Below are 27,922 nucleotides of genomic sequence, written 5' to 3'. Positions count from 1 at the left end.
CAAGAGATTAACAATGTCACGCGCCATCCATGCGGTACATCGTGGGTCCGTGTAAAGTTTTTGCTTTCCTCTTTCCAGTGTGTAGTACGCATGCGCGAAGCTACGCCGGGTGAAACATGTCAACTTCCGTCAGCAGCTACAAACCTGTGAGCCATGTCATTTTCGACATGGATGGATTATTGCTCGGTAATTCATCTGTTCATCTGTTGTTTTACTTTAAGCAGCTTCATCTGAGCCGAACTTCAGCTCGTGCTCTCTGTCTGCAGCCGTGAAAACCATAACTAACGAACTCCATAGGAAAATATACCCAGTCGTGGCGTTTGCGCGCATAATTAACGTAACACATCATATTAAACACGAAGACAAGAATATTTTTGTCTTTTGAGAACGACAATTAATTCGGCTTATTTTTCATAAATCATTTGGCGCTATAAAGTATAAAAATCTCTGTTTGATGTTTAGGGAAGCTGGCCAACCTTTGAACAGCTCAACCTGAACTACACCTTAATAAATGAAAATCTAATTGAGCAATAATTTTAGTCCAGTCAATAAATTAATTCTTTGAAACTCGCTTATATTTAGTGATATGGTTAGTTTATTATGTCTTACAAACACTTGCGGAGGTGTACTGTACTAAGTTAGTGAGTGTTTGTCTACGACTCTATTGTAAGTATCTGGCATCAACACTTGGTCTGATTTCTTTTAGCATGAAAAATGCATCAGTGCAGCATGACATGGAGCTGATGATTGTTGGTTCCGGTGTCTATCATCTTACTCTTTACAACGAGCTCATAGATCCTCTTTGCGCGTGTTCTCACTAAAACCAGGAAGATAGAGCACATAACACCAGTTCTAAAGTCCTACACTGGCTCCCTGTAGCTCGAAGAATAGACTTTAAAATACTGTTGTTAGTTTATAAATCAGTGAACGACTCAGCACCACAAGGCATTCAGGATCTGTTGTTGTATCAACCTTTCAGACCTCTCAGGTCTTCTGGTTCTGGTTTTGCTTTGCATCCCCAGAACCAGAACCAAACAAGGAGAAACAGCATAAAGCTTCTATGCACCACAAATCTGGAACAAACCTTCCTCCACTCAACTTTCCATTGCATATTACATCACTTTGCAAGCAACCGGCTTCTCTATCAATGACCTTTTTTGGCTTATTTTGTTTGTGGAAGTAAACAATTTATTTTATTTTAGGAGAAATGCACTTTTGGGTTTTCATGAATTGCAAACTGAAATCATCAAAATGACCTGAACTGAAATGCTTAAAAGATATCACAGTGATCATAGTGAGTCTATATATAAAATCTGTTTTACTTTCTAAACCAAGTTACTGAAATTTAATGAGGTGCAGCTCTTTGAACTGCCTTGTTGCTGAAAAAGTGCTATAGAAATAAAACTTCTTCTTCTTCTCCTCCTATTTCTACGGTGGTCCAGAGGTCAAAAAATACACAAGTTTATCTATTACTATAAATGTTTGAAAAACCTCCTTCAGCTTGACTGGTCTGTTCCAATCAAACAACAGTAAGCCAAATTCTGGAGGCAAAATTCTCTGTTGAAATAGTTTTGTTTCATACTTTGCATCATGTGCCTTGTAGCTTTATCACAGCATGACAGCCTGATTCCTAAGGAGCACTACAACATGGACTAAATTAATGCAGCTAGTTTCTCCAAAAGAAAGAAAAGGGGTCAGAAGAAGCAGTAAACTTTTTATGACACACATTTATGACATAGGAACAATTATTTAAGGCTAGGTATGGACTTTAATGCCTCAAGTTGAGGTTATGAAAAAATTAGCCATTTTTACTGATAAGACTCTGTGTGGTGAAATCTCGTCAGACTCCTGTAATCTGTTGACCATTTCAGTCCAGGTTTGACCTGCTCTAAATCTTAAGGCGCCACAGATCTGATTTAGTCCTTGTACTACAAAAGCAGTGAAATAGCCCTTTACTGATGTACCAAATTGGAAGCTGACAGTCAGATGCTAATCTTCACCCTGTGTGAAGCTTTCCCCTGCTAGCTACCAACAAAGACTAACTGAGTGGTTTTAATCAGGTGCCAGATAAAGCTCTGAAGTGATCCGGTTTCAGTCTGGCCGTATGGAGCTGATACCGAATTAGATCCGTCTTTGAAGATGGAGCTCAGAGCTGGGATGACATCACTCCCCAGCTGTTAAAACGTAGTGGGGTGTTCATTTTGTTTCTCTGCAACTACAGGCTAGCACCAATTTTTCTATAACAAAAACTTGTTAAAAAAGACTTATTTTACAGCATAATATGCTTTGAATTTAATGAAACAAAATTTTAAGAAGAGCAAATAAAAAGCTGATACCTCCACTACATTCAAACTGGTCAGCAGCCAGTTTGGTTAAAAAACTTAGAATTCCTTAGCAAACTTTCCCAGTCTGAATTCAGACCTTAAAGGGCATTCTTGGTGTTTTTGCTATATAAAGATGACAATGCATGTTAATCAACATGAATACATAATAGTTAAGTCAGAGAGGCTGATTTTTATCTGTAGACTGCATAAAAACAGACATGACTTAAGCTTTAAGACAGATTTATAGATAAAAAAATAGTGTAATTTACAGTGAACATTTTAATAAAAATAAAACAAGTCACAACCATAAGAAAGAAAGAAAATATAAGAGCAGTTAATTTAAAAATTAATTGGTAAAGACCCCCCAAATATTAAGTAGTAGATATTGTGGATAAAATATTTAAAAATGTACATTTGTTGTGATCATCTGACTTCAGATTTTTTCTTAAAATTTAATTTTAAATGTTTAATTTAAACAGTTTTCTTACAATGTTTATATAGTAATATAAACATTACAAAATATAATATAAACAATATTTAAACATTAAAACTAGGATATAAGTAATATTCTAGTTTTAATGTAGTAAATGTATGCTAGTTTAAATCATGAAAAATAATTTTTTTCTATTCTATTTTTCAGATTTGCCCATGTTTTAATTTTTTTTTTTTTAGTTTATCTCAAAATTTCTGCAATTTTTAGAATGTTTATTTTATTTTATTTTTTTCGGCTAAAATTTACTCCCCCGCAGCAAATAATTTTTTTCTTTTACCTTCAATAGCACTAATATGCTGTTGCAGTGTTGGACAGTCATGGCGTGGAAACTAAAATAACTCCATTAAGCTAGCGCTTTTTGTCTTGAAGCGTTAGCATGTCTTCAGAGCAGCTGATTTTCAGACCACATGACAGAGATTTTTCACGATGAGCAGAACTATTACATTATTGGGCATAATGAACATTTTAAAAGTGCAGCTAAATATCACAGAATGTTCTTATTTATTTTTACTATCAAAATCCAGTTTACAGCTAAATGCTGCTTTTCAGTACCATGTTTTTTTTAACAATGTCATTGTTTTAGTTGCAGCAGAAATAATTGTTGCCTTAAATCATATTGTCAATGTTATTGTTGATTTTTATGTGAATATTATGTTACATAGGGTTATGAGAATCTCCCACTGTCTTCAAATCATATATAGGTCTAACTGTAAGAAAATATTTGGTTTAATATCCATTTTATTTCCCAAGTTAAAGTTTCTGGTTTGTTTCTTGTATATGACCACCTTTAGATCTGTTTGTATTATAGCCATTTCCCTGAAGCTAGTCTGTGGCATCAAACCAAATGTCTGTTTTATAGCAAACCCTAAGCAGCACTTTAGATGAGATCTTTTGTCTCTTTTTGTCTTCTTATTTTAGACACAGAACGACTTTACACAGTGTCTTTCCAGGAAATATGCGACCGCTTCGGGAAGCAGTACACCTGGGATGTGAAGTCGTCTGTGATGGGGAAAAAGGCTCTGAATGCTGCCCAGATTATCCGGGATTCCTTGGATCTTCCCATGACAGCTGAGGAGCTGCTGAAGGAAAGCAGGCAAATACAGGAGAGGATCTTTTCGTCGGCCAAACTTCTGCCAGGTTTGTCTTATTTACCACTCCCATTCTCCATGTTTTAAACATTTCAATAGATAATTGTAGGATCAACACACTTTTCCACCTATACGTCTACACAAAGCCTTTGCATGCTTACATTTTGGTACATTGGCATGTTTCCGTTAAACAAATTTATTTTCAAAATGTCAAATTGGGTAATTATATGGTCAATGGAAATGTATCTAAAGTTATTCTCTATTGGAAGCAAATTATGAAATGTATACTGCACTTACTCCCATGAAGAGTGGACAGAAACACCTGACCAGAACTGAAAACATTTAGAGAAGGTTTGTGTGGTTTTCTGTAACCAGCCCTGTTTGACCTGATCTGTCATTTTGCTGCTCATGAACCAGGCGTGGAGAAACTTGTAAACCATCTGAAGAAGCACCACATCCCCATCGCTGTGGCAACCAGCTCAGCTGATGTGACCTTCAAGCTGAAGACCAGTGCACACACAAACTTTTTTGCTCTGTTTGATCACATTGTTCTGGGCGACGATCCCGACGTAAAGAACGGCAAACCTGAGCCCGACTCCTTCCTGGTGTGTGCCAGCAGATTCAGCCCTCCAGCCTCCCCAGAGAAGGTAGGAACTCCAGATTACAGATACAATCGGTGTCAGAGTTTCTTTTCATGAGAAACAAACACAATTATTTCAGAGTGAAACAGATATCTGTGTGCCTTAAAAAGGTTGTTGAGAGCAGTGGGAAAAGTTTTAAAGCTACAGTCAGTCAGGGAATGTAAGCTGCTGATTCTGTGTGTTGAAGATAACTACTAATGTAGGCCAACCTTCTTCCTGTGTTGGTGTGGTGTGATATGCATTTCCATCAAATGCATTTTCTTTAGAAGACTTCAGGTGTTTTATGAGTTTGTTTTTAAGAAACGCCTCATGTAAAGCTTTCCACAAAAAGCTTTTTATTACTTTTGTGAACCGAGGTTACCAAATTCATAAGGGCTTTTTGCAAAGGGAGAATAACATTTTTTGTGTAGGTGATGAACTTTGAAATTGCTGTTGGGCTTTTGTTTCCTGTTCTGTTATTAAAAGCAACAACCTGAGGGACGTCTGGGGTTCTGGTGTCGACACATCAGTGACATTTCTCTATGAGCCTTTCACCAAATTCAAGACGGGATTTTTTTTTTTTTTACATCTATCTTTACTGCTTCAGTTCCAGACATTCTCTGATTCCTGACTCACAATTTTTAAAAAAATCCTAATATCTTCAGAATTTTTTCATTTTGTTAAAATTTTTTAGCCAATCTTTGCATTTGATGATGACTTAAAATTAGTGGTTCCTTAAAACAAGTGAGAAAATTGGAGGACAAAACAAATATCAGGGCTAAAAACCTGAAATCTTAAAAATGACTTTATTGGTGCAGGAATGTTATTTTATGCATGTCAAATAGTTCCCCCGCCCTCCAAAGATCACATTTAAATTCAGCAAACTACAAACTACAGTGGACCCTGTTTCTATTCATGGTTTAGTATTTGCAGATTTTTCTGTGGAACGCAAATCCAAATTATTTGACAATTTTTCTTACAGCATATCTAAAATATATAAAAAAACACCTTGTAAAGCTGGAGTACCTCAGCGCAATGCTACTTCATATGCTATCGACTGGCCAATCCAGTAGTGCCATGCATTTTTCTTGCTGTTGTTTCTTCCTTTAAACATGCCAGAAAACTGAACATGATGAAAAATGATTCGATAACCAGCAGTAGCGCTACATCTATTTTTAGTGCATAGAAGATTTCTGAGGTAAGTATCATCATTCTCTGCTTTGTGGACCTTCTGCGCACTCAGGTGGGAAACATAGATTAAAAATACATATAAACAGATATACCTTCACCTAACCTGACTATCAGTGAATCGAATAGATCTGGAACTACATGTCAGTATGTGTCCAAAAATATCTGGTCTGTTTTAATTGAGTTTAGCAGCCCGTGCGTCACCCTGCACCTTTTTAGATTTGCATCTAATTTGTTCCATTTGCAGCGTTGCAGGCAGGACGTTATGTCACTGACACACATCCACTTAACATCCAGCACTTTGATCAAAACTGTGAAGCTTTCTGGGTTCGGATGCTTTTTGAGACGCGTGTTCAGACTGTCGGCAACCTTTTGCTCTGTTGAGTCAGGCTAAAATAGCTGCCAAATATTTTCCTAGGAGAACCAAATAACTGTGAGGACGACCTAGTTTAGGGGGAAATGCTCACTGTAGACAGCAGGCAGAAATGACAATCTGATGTTAATTTGAACAAATCGCCTTATTAAAAACCCAGAATATTGATAAAATATTCAATAAAAAGGCTGCTGGATTAGTGGTGGTGTCACTGGCGTTCAGTTCTAAAAGAAGAGCAGCAATTGTTGAATAGATAACAATATGAGAGTTTGCATATATAAATCCATGAGATATTCATTAAACAGTCCTGTCTTTGAACTTTTTTCTTCATTTAAATATTTCACATTATCAAACAACTTTAATAATCAGACAAAGCCTAACCTAAGGAAACACAAATCATTGTTTTTAAAAGATTATTATATACATATATTGAGGAAAAATTTAGCTGACCCTAATTTCATTAAATCTTAATTACCAGTCATTAATCATAAAACAAGTGATCAACAAACCAGAAACACCTGGCCTGATTACTGCCAGACCATTAAAGTCAAGAAACTAAAATAGAACCAGCATCTTGAAGGATATTACCCGAGGTTCTTCATAGAGTTATTGTAGATGCTGATGGTTGTGGGCAGAAAGGATCTCCTATAGAGGTCTGAAGAAGCCTCTGACTGAAGATATTCTTATGTAGAGGATGCTCAGTCCATAATTTTCTTGTATTTTATAAAGAATCATTCTTTGTACTATAATCAAATGTTCCACAGTAGCTCCCAGAACAAGTTGATTGATCCCATCATCTGTCTAAGCGTCTCAGATACACCCGACCACTGCAGTCATCAGAGTGAGTCTGGAGTCACTCTGTGTGACTTGTGCTGTAAATCTCAGTGTTATAGAATGAAAAGGAATAGTGAGAGTACAGTTCCCTGTGGTGCTCCTGTGCTTCTGGTTAGTCTCACAAACTGTGGCATGTTTATCATTTAGTTATTAATCCAGGAGATTGTTGAGGCCTCCATCTGTGTGTTCTGGAGTTTTTGAGAAAGCAGATCAGGCTGAGTTGTGTTAAATGCACTGGAGCAATCAAAGAATATGACCCTCAGAGTCCAAATGGCAATGGGTTTGTTGAGCCATCAACTCCAACTCCATGTCAATAAGCAACAGTTCATAGTCGTTGATGATTGAAGGATGAGTTTTCTTTGGTACTGGACCAAAGCAGGATGTCTTCCACAACTGAGCCTTCTCTTGGGTCAAGCTAAGTTTGATGAGGTGCCAAAGAATTTCACTTAGCTGCTCTGCAGAGGGCTTCAGGACTCTAGGGATAACACCAGCCTGCTCCAGTTCAGCCTCTCTAACTTCTTTTGAGAAGAGCAGCAGCATTTTCTGATTTGGTTGGTGACAAACTTGTTGAACAGAGGAACCCAGAGCAATACATAAAGCTCTGCAGGTCTGTGCCTCGGTTAAGGTTAGAGTTCATGATTCAACACAGAGAAAGAGAGACCAGGCAAAAGTGACCTCCATGGGAGAGTTCTGAGGCCAGAACCACTGCTGACTCAAAGGAAAACAAAGACCCACTTCATATTTTATGGTGGTCAAGACCTCCATCACTTTTTGAACTTAACCTCAAGGTTTCCTGAGGTGAAGAAGAGTTTAAAGAGGCAAACCCCCCAAAACTTGTGAAAGCCTGGAAAGGCATCACAAAAAAAGCAAAAGTTTGGAAGTGTCATTGTTTCAGAGATTTGATGTAGTTGTTGCAGCTACATAATAATCAGTGTTCACTTGAATCTGTGAGTCTATATGTTCCAACTCTTTATCCAACCTAAAAGTTTGTCTGAGTTGCATTTTAGATTTACGTGTCTCTGGTCTGAGAACACCTTGGGTTTCTCTGAAGGAGCTGGTCCAGGTGGCTGACTATAATATTTACATTTTGGAAAAAAAACCCACAGTTTTCATTAGATCAGTCCAACTATGGAACCAAATATCTCGTATGAAATGAACATGTATAAACATTAGATGAGAAAACAATTAAACAAGTCAAGTTGAACTAAAGGTTTAGTAATGTAATGTAATGATGATCGCTGCAGAACACATCCATTTATCACCAAACACGGACAGTAAACCTGGGGGACCTACGGTATGCATCTGTTTTAGAAAAACAGATCAAAGCTGATAACAGCTTTCGATAACTGAGAATAAATACACATAGGAAGGCAGCAATGATTTAAACAGACTGGTTGTACTTTAAAACCTTGGGATGGTGTGTGAAGGGAGAAAAAGATGATTAGTTTATCCTTTTATCCTAAGCAGGAAAAGCTACAAGCTACAGGGTATATTAAAAATTTTCTTTACGGACTGCCGACATCATTAAGGCGTCTTTTAAGTTTTTCTCAGATCTACACTGACACTCTGATTTTGTTGTAATTTCTTACTTTTTTACACTGTATCGTCAATGGTTGAGTGAATATGTTAAGATTCCTTCAAATGTAGAGTTGAATGCAGGTATTTACTTGCTCTACATAAAAAGACTCAACCTTTGCTTCTTGTTTTATGATATTAAAGGCGTCTGACTTTTTACTGTTTTAGGACAGTTAGGATGATCAGCTCTGATTATATATGCTGAATATGAGAATAAGAAGAGATTTCTGCTAGAGGATTTCCAGATGTCTGAAGGTTTTTTCATCCATCTGTTCAGTTACAATCAAATATAACAAGCATAGGAACGTCTAACCATCCTGACATTAACAAAGAAGATTGATTCTGTGACCCGGAAGTGAATGGGTTTTGTTGTAAAATGTGAACATTTACATCAGAACAAAAGTTAAAGACTGTATTAAGCTACTGGTGAAACTGCGAGAGAGGAGAGAAATGTCATAAGTCCTGTAGCAACATGGACTCAGAGATGAAGAAGCCATTAATTACTCCAACAGAAATAGAAAAGGGAAATTTGCACTTGGACCTCACTTTTAGAGACGTTCTCTGGTTAGATGTAACTGAAATGAAGTGCTTGGTCATAATGACCATCAGTACATTATGATCAGCATTTGAACACCATCCTGAACACCATGCAAAGTAAGTCATGTTGTGGGGTTGTTTTACTGACAGAGTGACTAAAGAGATCACATGGAAAGAATGTGTAAATATTGAAGCAAGATTTCAGACATTAGACATTCAGTCATTTTTAATGTAGCTTTTCAACATATTTTTGTTATTTTTCATCTTATCTCAGTCCCAGAGAACATTAGAGGGAAGAAATGCAAAAGTGTGAGCAAAGAGGCCTACAAAGTTCTACCAGGTCTGTCTGGAAGAATTGACCAAATTACCAGCATTTAACTCTAAATCAAACCATTTAAATGTAACTCTACCAAACAGAAAAAAAAGATGCATGAAAATGTCTGACTTTAAAGAAAATGAAAAGTTCTGTCCCTCTTTATTTTGTCATGTAACAAATGCAAATGATGTTGATAATCCTGAGTTTTAACAAGATAACTTTAGTCTGATTTTATGTCAGTGAAATTTCCCTCGATGATGATATAAAGGCCTATATTTGTGACTTACAAACATAGTCATGTTGCAGTTATTTAATCTTTCAGGTTTTGAGCATTTATGCAAACAGACCCTTGGCTTCTGGCTGATATATTCATGCTAAGTCCTCTTGCATGAAGCGCTTTTGCTGCAAACGGGTCCAGCCTGTGGCATGATGCACCTGATTTTTTTTCTTCAATCTGCAGCCAACCATAGTAAGAACTGGCATTTTTCTTGATGAGATATGAAACTGCAGCTCAGAGGAGGGATTGACGCAGCGTTTAGTGGAATAACAGATGAAGCGTCACCCTCTGACTTCCACTTTGTGGCAAAGGAGAGAATAAAGCATGAGCGACAAGAGATGGGGAGGAGGTGGAGGGAAAGAAAAGGAGAGCAAGCAGTGGAAAAACTGCTAGCAGAAGAATGGATAGAAGGATATTAAAAGAAAAAGCAGTCATGAAGTGGTAACATACAGCATAAAGAATAATCAGGTTCTCTGATTCAACTCTGATGAAAAGTCAATTATCACTGGAAGCCACAGGAGATATGATGAGGTAGCGAAAACTGAACAACAGTCATGTTTACAAATGGAGACATTCTGGAAAATTCATTTCATTTTAGGTAAACACAAAATACTAACCTTGTTTTAGTGATTAAAATCGATGTTAGGAAACCCTACTACGTCCTTCCTTCTTTGGAAGATGTTTCTTGTCTCCATCTACCGGCTCTAATAGTTTGCCCCACTCCTCTCTTAACTTGGAGATGTTTGAAGGGTATCTTGTATGTTCAGATCATTTCAACTTCACACAGCATTTCAGTGAGAACATGTGGGCTTTGACTAGGACTACAGCTTTCCATTTCTTAATTCTTGGCCAGTGTTTAGTGAATTTACTGGTGTACTTTAGTTTGTTGCCATGTTGAAAGGTCCAGTTCGGATTTAGTTCAGCTGTTTTTACAATTGGCCTCATAATTTCCTGAACCACCTTATGATACACAGTAGAATTAATGTTGGATTCAGTAACAGTGAGCTGATCAGGTCTTGCTGCAGCAAAACATTCCCAAATCATAATACGTCCACTTCTATACTTCACAGATGGCATGGGCTACTTTTGCTGGAAAGCTTTACTTGGTCTAGGCCCTCTGGTGTCCTAATAATTTAGTTTTAGACTCATCTGTACAGTCACGTGTTGAAATGGTCCAGTCAAAGGACAGTCCTAAGTCCAATTCACAGTCTGTGGCAATAGGTGAAAGTTGCTTTTCTTCTGTATGCATTTATCTTGTCAGTTTCAACTAAAAGGAAAGGTGATGAATAATGATTGTAATTATACATCATAATGTAGTTATATTGCCAAGCATATTAATGAAAGTCCAGGTCCTTTAGCTTCTGATGTCTAGGTTGATTGAAAAGTAAATGTCTTTCAAATTGTTCCAAAGCCGTTAGTGAGACAAATTATTTTTCTATAGCTTTGCTCTGAGGCTGGACTAAGATTAATGAAAAATGAAAGCGAACTAGTTTGTGCTCAGACTGATGAAGAGAGCGAAAAGGAACCAGTTGGTTGTCTGTCATTAATCACACAGAGCATTGCACCTGGGGAAGTCTTGATGATCCAGATATTTAAATCAGGTGTAATTAGGAAATGGGTTTTACAGTTTCAACACTGAATTGACTATTTCTTGTTTTGATAAACCTTCTCAGTAGTCATCCCTAGCAGGCTGCGGACATTCGATGAATTCCTTTCACAATGCTCACAATAGTAATCACTCATTCTGACAACACATGATTACAAATTCTAGGCTCAATTATTAAATTACTGAGCAAAAAAAGAATGACTTAGTTGTTTAGGTAACATCTACCATGCATTAGTTGCTGTATTAGCTTTGACTCATCATTACCAGTGTAAGTTTAAATGTCTAAAGGAAGTTAGATGTTGCTGTCTATCAACTTCAGTTCTTTAGCACACATTTTACTAGCTAGCTAAAACAGCTGGCAGCACGTACATCTTTTTCTCTGATCCTTGCAGTTAAGGATCGATTCTGAGATGGTTGTTTCTGACTGCACTAGAAATGTTTCTAAACTTTTTCAATATTGTGTAGTATTTTTTATTAAATCCAGATTTGGGCATAGCTTTTTGCTGAACAACAACACGTCTCCACCACTGTTGGCTCATTTGCTAGCGTTATAAGATGTGGGGTCACAGGTCATTACTGCTCCAGGCCAAGTCAAGTCTAAAGTTCTGATTTGAGTCCAGAACTTTTAGTGGCTAATCCATTGTTGGGTTAAGTTCTAGTTTTTTGTTGAAATTCTTTTCCCTTTTTTTCCAAAAGCACTAGATAATATAAGCTAGTTTCAGGGAAGCTAATACATGGAGTCGTTTTACTGAGACACTTAACTGAGAACCAAAAAGTGTCAAACTAATGTTTTTTTGATGCTTTATTTTATGTGAATGTTCAGCATAAAAAAATTATTTGCCTGAAATGTATGGAATATATTTGTTGTGTTAGGCAACTTTTTGAATTTGTTGTTCAATCTTCATCGTATAAAGTCTGAAGCATCAACTGAATGCTCTTAATAGAGCAACTCTTTTTCACTATACTTTGAAATTCCACATCCTCTACTCTGCCATAACGTTTCTTAGGCCTAATTATGATTTATGATTTAATTATGATATGTTTTGTAGTTCTGGAATTTGCCTTGTTAACCCTTTCACAGGTGAGTTCTAAGGAGGTTGGTATTTCCTCCTATTGAGGAAGAATTGGCCTGCTAATTTAAAGCCTTTCAAGAGAATAGTGTTTTGTGGCTGCTCTAAGTTACAGCCCTGCCAGGAGAATGTTTATCTCTGCTTAACATTTGTCCAAATAGGAATGTTTATCTCTTAAACGCACATGGCATGAGATTAGCCATATTAAACACTCACCAATATCCATATTTCCTTAACACTCCCCAAATTTCTCTCTTGTGCTTTCAGACACTAGCTCTTCCAAGCACTCAGAACTTCAGATATTCATACTGATTTCTACTTAGATTTAAGTACAATTGACCTCTCTGAAACTAATTAAGTGTTCCTGGGGCTGTGTGTTATAATCATATTATGATTCTTTAACAGAGTGTCGTACAATTTTTCTGGTTATTCTTTTGACTCTACAACTTATTTAGTCAAAGTATCATAAGATACAATACAGTATGAAAAGTTATTCCACATGAGAGTAAAAATGTGACCAATATCTCCAAAAAGTGGTCCATGTGGTTTCAAGTTCACCTTAATAGAAAGAGTCACAGCTGTAGGTGATCAGACTCTTGTCATCAAGGAGTTTAAATTAATATTGATTATTATTTACTGTCTATAGTGATGGATGTATTTACATCTCAAACCTTATCTGTTCATATAGTTTCCAAATGTAAAAATATTTAATGAATTTCCAGGCAAGCAGTTCACCTCTGACTGTAAATGACAGGTAAGAAAGTCATAATTATCACACTGGCTCTTAATCACAACATAATGATTTTCAAATTAACCTACATCTTACCGGTCTGTGTGAAAGTAATGTCATACAACTTCCATTAAAAGGCAATTTCCCCAGGCGCGACCTCATGAAGGAGAAGTGATTTACAAATCGCTTACACTGAATGATAGTAAAGCAGGAGAAGGTTTTCACACAGAGTGGAAAGAGACGGAGAATTCCCATCTGGCCATAAGAGCTTGAGATGTGCAGATAGTGATGCTGCAACAATGCAGCAACTATTATTCTGGGCCCGCCCTAACCTTGTGCGTATGTATGCTTTCATCGTCCTTTAACCATCAGGGGCTGAGAAGGTTTCATGTAATAAAGGATTGACACTGTAATCTGCAGAGAAGGAAGAAACAGTTATGATTTTCAGGAGACTCTCTGGATCCCAGACACTCGCTTATGACTGCATTTGTTTTATTGAAATTCGTCAAAATAAAATGGGAAAGGTGTTGTCGTAAAGTTTTAATTGTATGGAATCACAGTTCCTAGATTAATGTTTGCTAATTTTCTCCATTCCAGGCAGCAGTCTGTACATTATCACCAGATGGAGGAGATATCTGTATATCAATTTTATTTAAAATCAATTAAAATACTACTACTAAATACTGACTTGAGGTTGGATTTACTAAAATAAAATGTATTAAGAATCAGTGATTTTCTATTCCCTACCAAGTAACTACACTAAAAGAAGCCGAACAAACATAAGCACTAATTCTAATCCATTCACTCTGTGAAGTAGAAATGTCACCTGGACAGAAACTAGAAACAGCTTATTGAATTCTCAGAGGCTACAAAGGATTTTTGTGGCATTTTGTAAATGCTAACAACAAAATGTAATTTAAAGGGGCATTATTATCTATTTTCCAGTTGGCATTATATAGCACAACCAGTTAACTATGAAACTTTTGTTTGTTATAAAAATGCTGTATCTATCAAATATGACTTAAAAGATATTTTGCTTTGTAATTTAATGCCTTGAAATTGGACCCCGCCTCTTTAAAATGTCCTGCTCTTTTTGAAAATCCACCTTCAGGAAGTCATCACAACATGGCTCCATTAACCCTTTAACAACGTTTTTGCCACTTTTTCACTGAGAAGTAGCTTGTGAAACGAGCTCAGCAGATCCACAGTACCACCAGGTGTTTGCTAATAGCCGCTGGCTAGTCTGAAGGAGCTGAGTGGGGGAGTCATCAGTTTTTTTTAAACTGCAAGAGGAGCTGCTTCTCAAAGGCGGCGTTAGGTCCACACAGATGTTTTGCAGAGCTGAATGGTTGCCATTCAGCTACCATGATTTCTCAAATATGCATGAAATAATCAAAGTACAGTAACACTCCGGCATGTTTTTGATGGAATAACATACAACATGATGTAAAGCTCAAAAACGTTGATTTCACATAATACTGCCCCTTTAAGAGATGTAAACCAGACAGCAGCGGAAAGAAAAAAGCACCTTACCTGAAGGTCCAGATCATGTTTGACCATCTCAGCTGATCACTGATTTATCACAAGCACTTTTCCATATGTTGGAAGGCAGTGCGGTTATTTCTGGCTTCAGTTGTTGTTGGACATGTTGATGGTCACAATTATAATGATGGAACCAGAGTCTTCAATGAACAAACATCAGATTAGTAATTCTAAACACATACGTTCTCCTTTAGTTGCATATTTCTTTCCTCATAAACAGTTTGACAATAGCAATTATTTTTGTCTGTGGTTGTACAAAGCTGACTGAATAATACTAACGAATGAATTACAGTACATACCAGACAGATAATAATTATTAAGAAGTTGTGAAACTCAAGGTCAGGCTCCCCATAACACTAAAACTGATTAGGATGGAAGTTTTCAGTAATGACATTTAGTGAGTCGTTAATAACTTCCATGCCTTTGACTTTACTTATTTTTACTTGAAAAAAACCGTCACCCTGTCCTTGCATTTTGTGTATCACTCAGACTTTAAATGAGTGGGTAAATCCGGCTGCAGGGTCAGACACGATCATGAGCCCAGCAGAGGAAGCTGGGTGGCGCTGAGATTTCCCAGACACTCATTTTAGCTCAATTATGATATTTGATGAATACCCAGGGCTGTCTGAGGGATTTACTCCCAACCATATGCTTTCTGTTTAAACTCAGCTCACTGGCACATTATCTTCTAATTAAAATATGTTTGCTGTTTATTGCAGTTACTTAGTGAATTCAGATGAAGCTCAAACTGGGGCTGAAATTTAAATATCCAGCAATTTTCCATAATGAATTCAATGTTGCTTTACTTTGCATGGAAACCTTAGAACCAAATCCCATTTCCTAGAGTTACAACTATATTATCCCACCTGATATGGACTGTGATTTTTATCGTGATATTTTTTCATACTGTTGTAATAACAATAAAAAGATAAAAAATATTTATTACTTTTTTAGTAGCAGCAATCATAGTCCCACAAACACAAATACTGTTCTTGAAAAACATTCCCATTTGAAACTGCCTTAAACAAGTGTGATTTATATAAACTACACATAGTTACTGTATTTAATCATATTTTTGATTTTACTGATATTTATTGATACACTCATAGAACAAATAATGGGGAAAATAATAACAATAAAATAAAAATATATATTTTAATAGAACCAATAAAGACTCTATTTTTATCACAGTTATGCAATGCATCAAAATTGTCTGAACGTAAAAGAGTAATAACAAAAACCCTCCCAGCTGCACATCATTCAAAACCAGAGGCAATACTAATATGGTTAACATTAACGAAGCACTACTACATTAGCAAAACGGAAAGGGTATGTCCCCGTTGGAGACCTGAGAAATCGCTGATTGGACAATAGGCATGAATAGGACCACATAATGTGGCCAATAGGACCATATTATCCGCAAAAAGCAGAGACGTGATCCTAAGGCTACCAAAATGGATCCCCTCAACACCTTGGCTGCGCCTAGAAATTCTGTCCATGAAAGTAATGAACAGAATTGGTGACAAAGGGCAACTCTGGTGGAGTCCAACTCTCACCGGAAACGAGCCCGACTTACTGCCGGCAATGCAGACCAGACTCTGACACCAGTCATACAGGGACCTGACAGCTCATATCAAAGGGCCCGGTACCCCATACTCCTGGAGAACCCCCCACAGGGCTACCCAAGGGACACGGTCGAACGCCTTCTCCAAGTCCACAAAACACATGTAGACCGGTTGGGTGAACTCCCATGGACCCTCCAGGACCCTGCCGAGGGTGTAGAGCTGGTCCAGTGTTCCACGACCAGGACGAAAACCACACTGCTCTTCCTGAATCCAAGGTTCGACTGTCGGACGGACCCTCCTCTCCAGGACCTCTGAATAGACCTTGCCAGGGAGGCTTAAGAGTGTGACCCCTCTACAATTGGAGCACACCCTCTGGTCCCCCTTTTTGAACAGGTGGACCACCACCCAGTCTGCCAATTCAGGGGAACTGCCCCCGATGTTCATGCGATATTGCAGAGTCGTGTCAGCCAACACAACCCTACAACATCCAGAGCTTTAAAGAACTCTGGGCGAATCTCATCTACCCCCGGGGCCCTGCCAACGAGGAGCTTTTTAACTACCTTGGCGACCTCGTCCCTAGAGATTCGAGAGCCCAACCCAGAATCCCCTGGCTCAGCTTTCTCAATGGTTGGCATGTTGGTGGGATTGAGGAGGTCTTCGAAGTATTCTGCCCACCGGCCCTCAACGTCCCGAGTTGAGGTCAGCAGCACACCATCCCCACTATAAACAGTGTTGGTGCTGTACTACTTCCCCCTCCTGAGATGCCGGATGGTGGACCAGAATCGCCTCAAAGCAGTGTGGAAGTCTTTCTCCATGGCCTCTCCAAACCCCTCCCACACCCGAATTTTTGCCTCAGCAACCACCTGAGCCGAATGTTGCTTCGCCCACCGGTACCTATCAGCTGCTTCCTGAGTCCCACAGGCCAAAAAGGCCTGATAGGACTCCTTCTTCAGCCTGACAGCATTCCTCACCGAAGGTGTCCACCAACAGGTTCGAGGGTTGCTGCCTCGAGAGGCACCGACAACCTTGCGGCCACAGCTCCGATAAGCCGCCTCGACAATGTAGGCACGGAACATGGTCCACTCAGACTTAATGTCCCCCACCTCCCCCGGAACATGTTCAAAGTTCTGCCGGAGATGGGAGTTAAACTTAGACTTAGACTTAGACTTACTTTATTGTCAAAGCTCCGTCTCACAGGGTATTCTGCCAGACATTCCCAGCAGACCCTCACAACACGTTTGGGCCTGCCAGGTCTGACCGGCATCCTTCCCCACCACCGGAGCCAACTCACCACCAGGTAGTGGTCAGTGGACAGCTCTGCACTTCTCTTCACCCGAATGTCCAAGACATACAGCTGCAGATCCGATGAAACGATGACAAAGTCGATCATCGAGCTGCGGCCTAGGGTCTCCTGATGCCAAATGCACATATGGACACCCTTATGCCTGAACATGGTGTTCGTTATGGACAATTACGTTATGACGAGCACAGAAGTCCAACAACAGAACACCACTCGAGTTCAGATCGACCACACGTTCCTCCTAACCATGCCCCTCCAGGTCTCACTGTCATTGCCCACGTGAGTGTTGAAGTCCCCCAGCAGAACAAGGGAGTCCCCAGGAGGGGCACTCTCCACTACCCCCTCTAAGGACTCCAAGAAGGGTGGGTAATCTGAACTGTCGTTTGGCCCGTAATCACAAACAGTGATATGCTCCACTCATGGTTCTGTGATGCTGTATTGATTCTTTTAAAGCTCACGGTGTGGAATGTTACTGGTTCAATTTGTGGTTCAGGGATGATCAGAGGAATCTCGGAAAATTGATCATCTTTATGGTTTTATGATGGAAATGTTATTTTGAAAGAACAGAAAAAGCTCTAACACTTAATGTAATGGATTTAACCATAACGATAGAAAATTGCTACATCTTAGTGTTTTTCCAATGTAAAAAAATTACTTCATGAAATATTATCAACTTGTAATAGTCTTTTGACTTTTAACCCTCTAAAAGCCTGTATGTTTGCTTAACTTCTAAAATAATTTCCATCAAAAACTATGAGTATTTGATTTTATAAATTTTAATCCTTAGGCCAACATTATTTATCCATCCATCCATCCATCCATCTTCTTCCGCTTATCCGAGGTCGGGTCGCGGGGGTAGCAGCTTCAGAAGGGAGGCCCAGACTTCCCTCTCCCCGGCCACTTCTTCCAGCTCTTCCGGGGGAATCCCGAGGCGTTCCCAGGCCAGCCGAGAGACATAGTCTCTCCAGCGTGTCCTGGGTCTTCCCCGGGGCCTCCTCCTGGTGGGACGTGCCCGGAACACCTCACCAGGGAGGCGTCCAGGAGGCATCCTGACCAGATGCCCAAGCCACCTCAACTGGCTCCTCTCGATGTGAAGGAGCAGCGGCTCTACTCTGAGTCCCTCCCGGATGACTGAGCTTCTCACCCTATCTCTAAGGGAGAGCCCAGCCACCCTACGGAGAAAACCCATTTCGGCCGCTTGTATCCGCGATCTCGTTCTTTCGGTCATGACCCAAAGCTCATGACCATAGATGAGGGTGGGAACGTAGATCGACCGGTAAATCGAGAGCTTCGCTTTTTGGCTCAGCTCTTTCTTCACCACGACGGACCGGTACAACGCCCGCTTAACGGCAGACGCTGCACCAATCCGCCTGTCGACCTCCCGCTCCCTTTGTAACATAACCACTATGTTTGTTTTTTCCTAAATAAATACATTAAAAAGTAAATGTATCAACCTGTCATGTAGAACAGTTGCTGTGATTTCATTGTTAAAAAGTATTCCAATTTCCACTGTTTATAACTGATTTCGGGTAAATCCTGATGTTTTCAGGTGTGAGTGAGACAAATTAGTAATTAAAAAGGGGCGTGTGCGTGGGCGCAAAGAGGCGCAAGGAAGACGCTCACCGTGGGATCTGTGCAGCGGGAGTTTTGACTTGTCTGAACGTTTAAAACTAGTAAAAATCAAAGGAAAGACATAAAAAATAGCGATCAAAGTTCACCCCGTGCCACAGATAGTATTTTAGGAACTGGATCGGAGTTTGCACCCAGGAAACGGCGCCCGGTGCAAGTGGACGCCGCCAGTGCGAGAGGACGCCACCGAGGGGAAAGAGAAACGCTCCCGGTGAGATCTGGACGGTACTTTTCTTTTTGGGGATTTTTGGTGGTACCACTCTTTTCGTATCTTTTTGGGGAGGGGTTTGGACGTTAGGATTTTTCATTTTGGATCGGGACTTGGGGAAATACTTCCAGGACTTTGTTTATTTTTCGAGGATATGGAACTGCTTTGTGGACAATAATCTCTTTGAAAATGGATGGGGAAATTTTGGACATTTAATTAATCAGGTCTTTTGCTGGTTCAAACCGAGTAACCATAATTATTTATTTTGAGGAAATAGAGTTATCGATCTATCTATCAAGATAACTATTATTATTTTGTAGTATTGTAATTCTTTTTGAATAAATCATTGTTGCTAAGGATCAACTTATTTCTTATTGAGTGATTGGGTATTTATTTATTTATTTTTCCAAATTAATGGTGTAGCATACCTTACCTGATTTCCTGGGACAGATCTCCCTTGTGTGTATTTGTAAGTTCTGCTTTAGGCCGAATGTAACACCTTCTTCCCCCATTCGTGAACAAGATCCCGAGATACTTAAACTCCTCCACTTGGGGCAGGACACCCCCCCTGACCTGGAGAAGGCACTCTACCCTTTTCCGGCTCAAGACCATGGCCTCGGATTTGGAGGCACTGATCCCCATCCCAGCCGCTTCACACTCGGCTGCGAACCGCTCCAGCGAGAGCTGCAGATCACGATCTGATGAAGCCAAAAGGACCACATCGTCTGCGAAAAGCAGAGATGAGATCCTAAGGCCACCAAATCGGATCCCCTCAACACCTTGGCTGCGCCTAGAAATTCTGTCCATGAAAGTGATGAACAGAATCGGTGACAAAGGGCAGCCCTGGCGGAGTCCAACTCTCACCGGAAACGAGCCCGACTTACTGCCGGCAATGCGGACCAGACTCTGACACCGGTCATACAGGGACCTGACAGCCCGTATCAAAGGGCCCGGTACCCCATACTCCCGGAGAACCCCCCACAGGGCTCCCCGAGGGACACGGTCGAACGCCTTCTCCAAGTCCACAAAACACATGTAGACTGGTTGGGCGAACTCCCACGCACCCTCCAGGACCCTGCTGAGGGTGTAGAGCTGGTCCAGTGTTCCACGACCAGGACGAAAACCACACTGCTCTTCCTGAATCCGAGGTTCGACTATCCGACGGACCCTCCTCTCCAGGACCCCTGAATAGACCTTGCCAGGGAGGCTTAAGAGTGTGACCCCTCTATAATTGGAGCACACCCTCCGGTCCCCCTTTTTGAACAGGGGGACCACCACCCCAGTCTGCCAATCCAGGGGAACTGCCCCCGATGTCCATGCGATATTGCAGAGTCGCGTCAACCAACACAACCCTACAACATCCAGAGCCTTAAGGAACTCCGGGCGGATCTCATCCACCCCCGGGGCCCTGCCACCGAGGAGCTTTTTAACCACCTCGGCGACCTCGCCCCCAGAGATTGGAGAGCCCAACCCAGAGTCCCCAGGCTCCGCTTCCTCAGTGGAAGGCATGTTGGTGGGATTGAGGAGGTCTTCGAAGTACTCTGCCCACCGGCCCACAACGTCCCGAGTAGAGGTCAGCAGCACACCATCCCCACTATAAACAGTGTTGGTGCTGCACCGCTTCCCCCCCCTGAGACGCCGGATGGTGGACCAGAATCGCCTCGAAGCCGTACGGAAGTCTTTCTCCATGGCCTCTCCAAACTCCTCCCACGCCCGAGTTTTTGCCTCAGCAACCGCCCGAGCCGCATGCCGCTTCGCCCGCCGGTACCCATCAGCTGGTTCCGGAGTCCCACAGGCCAAAAAGGCCCGATAGGACTCCTTCTTCAGTCTGACGGCATCCCTCACCGAAGGTGTCCACCAACGGGTTCGAGGGTTGCCGCCGCGACAGGCACCGACAACCTTGCGGCCACAGCTCCGATCGGCCGCCTCGACAATGGGGGCACGGAACATGGTCCACTCAGACTCCATGTCCCCCACCTCCCCCGGGACGTGTTCGAAGTTTTGCCGGAGATGGGAGTTAAAGCTCCGTCTCACAGGGGATTCCGCCAGACGTTCCCAGCAGACCCTCACAACACGTTTGGGCCTGCCAGGTCTGACCGGCTTTCGCCCCCACCACCGGAGCCAACTCACCACCAGGTAGTGGTCAGTGGACAGCTCCGCACCTCTTTTCACCCGAGTGTCCAAGACATACGGCCGCAGATCCGATGAAACGATGACAAAGTCGATCATCGAACTGCGGCCTAGGGTGTCCTGGTGCCAAGTGCACATATGGACACCCTTATGCTCGAACATGGTGTTCGTTATGGACAATCCATGGCGAGCACAGAAGTCCAGCAACAGAACACCGCTCGAGTTCAGGTCGGGCGGGCCGTTCCTCCCAACCACGCCCCTCCAGGTCTCACTGTCGTTGCCCACGTGAGCGTTGAAGTCCCCCAGCAGAACAAGGGAGTCCCCAGGAGGAGCACTCTCCAGTACCCCCTCTAAGGACTCCAAAAAGGGTGGGTAATCTGAGCTGTCGTAAGCACAAACGACAGTCAGAACCCGTCCCCCCACCTGTAGGCGGAGGGATGCTACCCTCTCGTTCACCGGGGTAAACCCCAACGTACAGGCGCCGAGATGGGGAGCAACAAGTATGCCCACTCCTGCCCGACGTCTCTCACCCTGGGCAACTCCAGAATGGAAGTTTGTCCAGCCCCTCTCAAGGAGACTGGTTCCAGAACCAGAGCCATGCGCCGAGGTGAGACCGACTATTTCTAGCCGGAACCTCTCAACCTCACACTCTAGCTCCGGCTCCTTCCCCACCAGAGAGGTGACATTCCACGTCCCAAGAGCCAGTTTCTGCAACCGAGGATCGGACCGCCAGGGTCCCCTCCCTTGGCTGCCACCCATCACACAGTGCACCCGACCCCTTTGGCCCTTCCCACGGGTGGTGGGCCCATGGGAGGTGGGGCCCATGTTTCCTCTTCGGGCTGAGCCCGGCCGGGCTCCATGGGTAAAAGCCCGGCCACCAGACGCTCGCCATCGTGCCCCCCCTCCAGGCCTGGCTCCAGAGTGGGGCCCCGGTGACCCGCGTCCGGGCGAGGGAACACAAAGTCCAAGGTTTTCCTTCATCATTGGGGTCTTCGGGCTGCACTTTGTCTGGTCCCTCACCTAGGACCTGTCTGCCTTGGGTGACCCTACCAGGGGCATGAAGCCCCAGACAGCATAGCTCCTAGGATCATTGGGACACTCAAACCCCTCCACCACGATAAGGTGGCAGCCCAAGGAGGACATTATTTATTTATTCTTTTATTTTTACAGTGCAACATTTTTAAACCTTCCCTTTCTCAAAATCTGCTGTAAAAATGTTATACTTGTTCTGAGGCAGTATTAGATCCAATGTGGTTCAAAGAAAAAAAACACAATGTGGCCACAGAGGAGAACATTTTTGCCAAAAAAGCACAGAAATATCTAATTATTTTCAAATATTGACAATAAAAAAATCTGAGTTTAATCTTTACATTTTTGGTAGAAATTCACTCCTTTTTTCTACAATGTCTTTTAAACCCAGTCATAATATTCTGACATTGTAAAGTCAGAATAGTTTTTCAAGACAGTATAGATGATTGATGTGTGTCATCTAATAATCAGTGAAGTTTGTAAATATCAGTCATGCCATTTCCTGCTTCTATTTGTCTATATTTTCTTTTTTTTCTTGGCTATCTATATTTTTCAACCTAGTTTATGTTGTCAGATTGACTTAGTCTGAATTTACAGCAATCATTGTACTATGTCACATCCATATTTGCTGCAGCAAACATTAAAACTGGCCTGGATGAGGGCAAAACCCTCTGACTCCACCTGGATGCTCCTGTCCATCATCCATACTCAGTTTTTTTGTGTTCTTTACAACATCATTAAAGGAATGTTACACGTTCTTCACTCACTCTACCTCAGGCTCTGGGATCATTTAAAAAATGTAATAAGCAATCTGTCACTGTCATTTATTTACTGCTGCTGCTTGCAGATCATAAACACGTAAACACACCTTGTCATCTATAATTATAGAGTGTTCTGTGTGAGACAAATGTATACGGGTTCGTTTTGCATCATGTATCAGTCATGCATTTCGGCTGTAGTGACAATGGTGATTATGGCTGCTGTCTTTCTTTAGCATCTATCAGTAGAAGCAAGATATTTGATTTGTATTCCATGCATGTGTGTCTTCATGATGCAGCTACTGCACTCCCTGAACTTTATCTTGTTTAGTCACAAATCAAGCACAGACTCCAGTGTATTTAGTTTCTGACAGACGAACACAATGTTGTGGATAATTGGAAACTGGAGGAAAAAGATGGATGGTTTTCATGTCCCCTTTTTTCCAAAAATGTGTTGTTTGTTTGTATCCAACCCCTGAATCAAAACTTTGTAAGATCTACATTGACTGCAGTTCCAGCTGTAGGTCTTTGGGTAATGACTGGAGCAGCTTAGCACAAGTTTCTGCTCTTTCAGATTCAATCATATTGTATGGAAACATCAGTTTTCTAGTGTTGCCACAGATGCTGAACACGGAAAGGATGATTTTATTTTTAATTCAAGAAAAATCCTTTTTGAAGTGTATTTTTTTTTCTCTCAAATTATATTGAGAAAAAAAGACAATTTGATTTGTCTGTTTATGGGTCCCTAGCTGCTATGGGTGGCAGTATCATGGTCAGAGCATGGCTTGACCCATAGGTTTATGGGTTTATGGAGACCTAGGTTATAAGTCCCCATAAACCTATAATATAGGTTTATGGGGACCTGTAAGCTAAATCTAGATGTAACCAACCCAAACCCATTTGAAATGGCCAGAAAATGAGCTGCTGCAATCCACTTTAATCAAAACGTTGCTTTGCATCGTATGCACAAAGTGTGCAGACACGGTAATATTAAGGACATAACCCGTAGAACAAGGATTCTCTGTAGATTTTTCTTGATAGCTAACAGCATGTCAAGTATCACGGCACCAGGTATCTCATCTTCTGACTCCGGATTCTTTTGAACTGAAAAAAATCCATCAGTAGGCACATTTTAAAGTTGGAGTTACATTCCACAGAAACATCTGCTAAAAGTGAACCACAAACAAAAGAGGGTCCACTGTATTACTGTATCAGCCTCATCCATCTTTCCATTAGCTTTGACCATAATACTGCCACCACCATGTTTCACAGTGGGATGGAGCTTTGAGGGTGTTTGTCTTCAATCTCAAGTAATATTTTCCACATTAGACCGAAAAATGTAAATTTCGGTCTCCTCTGGCCAGAGCCCCTTCTTCCATATGTTTGCTGTTTCCCGTACATGACTTGTAGAGCTTTCTTTCTCAATGCTGGTGTAAGGATTTGTTTTTTTTCTGTGTCTATTGAGTCTATTGACAGTGTTGTCTTGTCTACCCCTTGATTGTTCCCAGCTGTGTCTCGTTTCCCTGATTACCCTCTGTGTATTTAATCCCACCTGTGTTCCTTGCTTCCTGTCAGGTTCTTGTCTAGTCATTTTGTCTTGGCCTGTCTCCTGTCAAGTCTGCTTTCAGTTATTTGATTGTGACCAGTTGCTACCAGTTTTGAGCCTTAGCCTTCTGCTCATTCTGTGCTGCCTGGACTTGGATTATTGTTTTTTAAATCATTAAATTCATCACTTCATTCTCAACAATCTGGGTCCACAGCGTCTCCCTTACTACTTCTCACTGCATATCATGACAGATGGTTGATTTTCAGTCGTGAAAATGCTAAACTGATTGTGTGGATCTGGCTATAACACCCCAATAAAATGGGATTTGGGTTAATAAATGTTTGTTGTTTGAGTGTGACAGAATGTGAAAACGTTTTGGTGGTATTAATACTTTTCTAAGGCACTCTGTTGTGTCCAGTATTGTGAGGATTATAAGGTCTTCCCTGTAGAATCAGATCAGTTGCATGTAAATACCTTATAATTGTGCATGGCTCATTAGCAAAGCGCTTGGTGAAGGGGAGGAAGAGTGATTAGTGAGGGGAGGTCATTTCCATGGCATTGTGACATGACCATGACACCTCAGAATGGTTCCTAGTGATGCTATATAGCAGTGGTTCCCAAAGTGTGGGGCTCGCCCCCTAGAGGGGGCACAGTACCATTGCAGAGGTGGCGCGGAAGAGGTATGGATGAATGAAAAAAAAAACTGTGTTTCTCTGTAAAGAGGGTTTGCAGTGTGTTTTGTTGCAACCTGAAGTGTGAAATAAACTTCAGTGAAGTTTGAAAACAAAATATGTGTATAGGTTTATGTCTGGTTGAATGATGTGTGTGTCTAGTTGATCTTCTTTTCTTTTTTGGGGGGCATTTTATTGTAATACATATGGGGGCCAAGAAAATCTTTGGCAACCACTGCTATATAGTGTTCTGATTAATTCATAGGTCTAAATTGAGGAATAATGCATGTATACTGAGATCAGTGAGGGGCTATTTATTGTTCTACTGCATCATGACTGTTTGCATTGTGCTTCAGTAATATCAATGTTAACTGTTTTTATTGCTAGAGATTAAGAAATGTTATTTTTGTATGAAAGTAACAAATTTATATGAACTAAAATTCTGTCATAAAGAGAAATCAGCAGTCACAAAGACAGAACAAAAATTTAAGCAGGAATAAAAAGATGAAAGAACAAATAGTCTGCTATTATAGTAGTATCTTATTTTCTATTAATAGTATGTTAATTAAATTGATGTGATCAATGCTGTCAGAGACTGCTGAAAGGTCCAACTGCACTAACTAGACAAAAACAGGAAATTCTCCACTGCCTGCTGCATTACAGAATAAATACCAACACAGATTGGTATTTATCAAAAGTTTGAATTCAAAGGTCATTTACAAACTGGTCTGTAATTATCCAAGCTGGGTTTGTTGAGATCAGGTTCTGCAACACTTTGTTTAAAAACGGAAGAGGACAGATTAACAGTGCCCACTAAGAAATTTGGGTGAAAAACTTACAGAAATATCTGCAAGATTTAAAGAGTATTTCATGTTTTTTAGTATGATGACGATGTGATTGAGCATGAGACGAAGATTGATCATCTGTAGAACAAGAGTGCTTAGACAACTTATCTTATTTTTTGCGTCAAACTGTGCTTTTCACTCTTCACATTTAAAACTAATGTATAAAAATCATTTGCTAAACAATCACAGTACGGTTTGATTGTTTTCTTTTATGAGTGGAGAAATGTTTTAGAATAATATACAGGAAAGATTCTGCCGCTTTGATTTGGAAAGTGAAGGTAGAATACGGTTTTTTTCAGCCAACACTTTGTGTTGACAGGAGATTAAATATTGTTTGTTTTTGTACTAGTTTTGTCTTATTTTGTTTGCAGCATTGTTTTTTCTTTTTTGTCTAAAAATGACCAGAAAAAGATTAATATGTAGTATGTAAACTAAACATTTGATTGGTTATGTGAATATAATCAATTTCCACAGTTTTTGTATCATCTTTTTTAATGATATTAGAAATTTGTTGTGTGCAACTCATGACCTTTGAGCTTAGCTAAAAGGTCACTGGACCGGGACGTTGATCAAATATAATACAGTAAAATACAATTTACTAATTCCACCAGGATCTGACAGGCGTGGTGTGGAAAACACAGAGCAATTTGGTGGATATATTTTATTAAAATGTACAACATTCCTCTGCTTCTGCCTCGTTTTAGAGTCAAAAACTGTCAAAAAGTTCATTTAAGGTGAAGGTTTAGAAACACAACAGAATCATCATCTTCATCCATCAGTTCCAATACGTCTAAATTGAAACACTGCAGTTTTTCATAAATACATAGACTGTTGTGTGTGTGTGTGTGTCTGCGTGTGTGTGTGAGACATTTTACGAGGCTCTCCAGTCTCTTAACTGTCCTGCAGTCTAAACAAAGACAATATAGTGAGTTAACAGGGAGCAGACCTTAAAATCTCCATTAAATGGATGTTCCACCCAGCAGAGGTAAACATTAAGTCTCAGAGGAATGCCAAGGTAAACTAACTGAGATGGAAATAGTGCTCCCTATTATTGTTTCATCTGCAGGATGGGAAGACTTAATGAGCTCTGTCGCTTCTCTTTCTCTCAGTGCCTGGTGTTTGAAGATGCCCCCAACGGCGTAAAGGCTGCGCTAGCTGCAGGGATGCAGGTGGTGATGATTCCCGACGACAACCTGCCCCCCAACCTCACCCAGGGGGCCACGCTGCGCCTGAGGAGCATGGAGGAGTTTGACCCGCAGCTCTTTGGCCTGCCTACGTACAGCTAAACTCAGCGCTGCTCCTGCCTCTGTGTTTCAGTTCATTGACGTCCTTTCAAAAAACAATTACGTATATTAATATGCTGAGGAAAAATCATACTGATTGTTTTCAGAGTCAGCCTCAGACTTTGGGCAATAAAGGATTACGTGTTTTATTTTACATTTTACTGCCATCTTAATATTAAACTTGGGGCTTTATGGAACCTCTGCAGTTAATGGGACGATGAGTTGACTTCTGAAATGTATATCAAACTGTTTCTGTGGAAATCAAACATTCTTTGGCAGCTTTTGTAAACCTGTCCTACTTATGATTTTTAAAGATGATTAAAGTAAATTTACATTGATTTTACTGTACACCACAGTTTCAGTTTTTTACAATTATCTTATTATA

The 27,922-nt window shown here is 40.7% G+C and overlaps 1 protein-coding gene across 2 annotated transcripts; it reads left to right on the top strand.

The window, feature by feature from the left end:
- The first annotated feature begins 82 nt into the window (after nucleotides 1-82).
- On the top strand, nucleotides 83-27,883 carry pudp (pseudouridine 5'-phosphatase). 2 transcript variants are annotated; one of them, XM_028011705.1, is made up of 4 exons: nucleotides 83-186; nucleotides 3,736-3,954; nucleotides 4,323-4,552; nucleotides 27,364-27,883. In XM_028011705.1, the coding sequence occupies exons 1-4, from the start codon at nucleotides 117-119 to the stop codon at nucleotides 27,538-27,540; spliced, it is 696 nt and encodes a 231-aa protein (XP_027867506.1). In that variant the 5' UTR covers nucleotides 83-116; the 3' UTR covers nucleotides 27,541-27,883. The 2 variants fall into 2 exon arrangements, with proteins under 2 accessions (XP_027867506.1, XP_027867507.1); XM_028011706.1 differs by having other exon boundaries at nucleotides 91-186; nucleotides 3,768-3,954.
- Nucleotides 27,884-27,922: the final 39 nt, after the last annotated feature.

The sequence above is a fragment of the Xiphophorus couchianus genome, chromosome 24, assembly GCF_001444195.1.
Source record: "Xiphophorus couchianus chromosome 24, X_couchianus-1.0, whole genome shotgun sequence".
Lineage (NCBI taxonomy): Eukaryota > Metazoa > Chordata > Actinopteri > Cyprinodontiformes > Poeciliidae > Xiphophorus > Xiphophorus couchianus.
The sequence above is the reverse complement of the archived record's forward strand: the minus strand, read 5'-3'. Positions and strand labels throughout refer to the sequence as shown.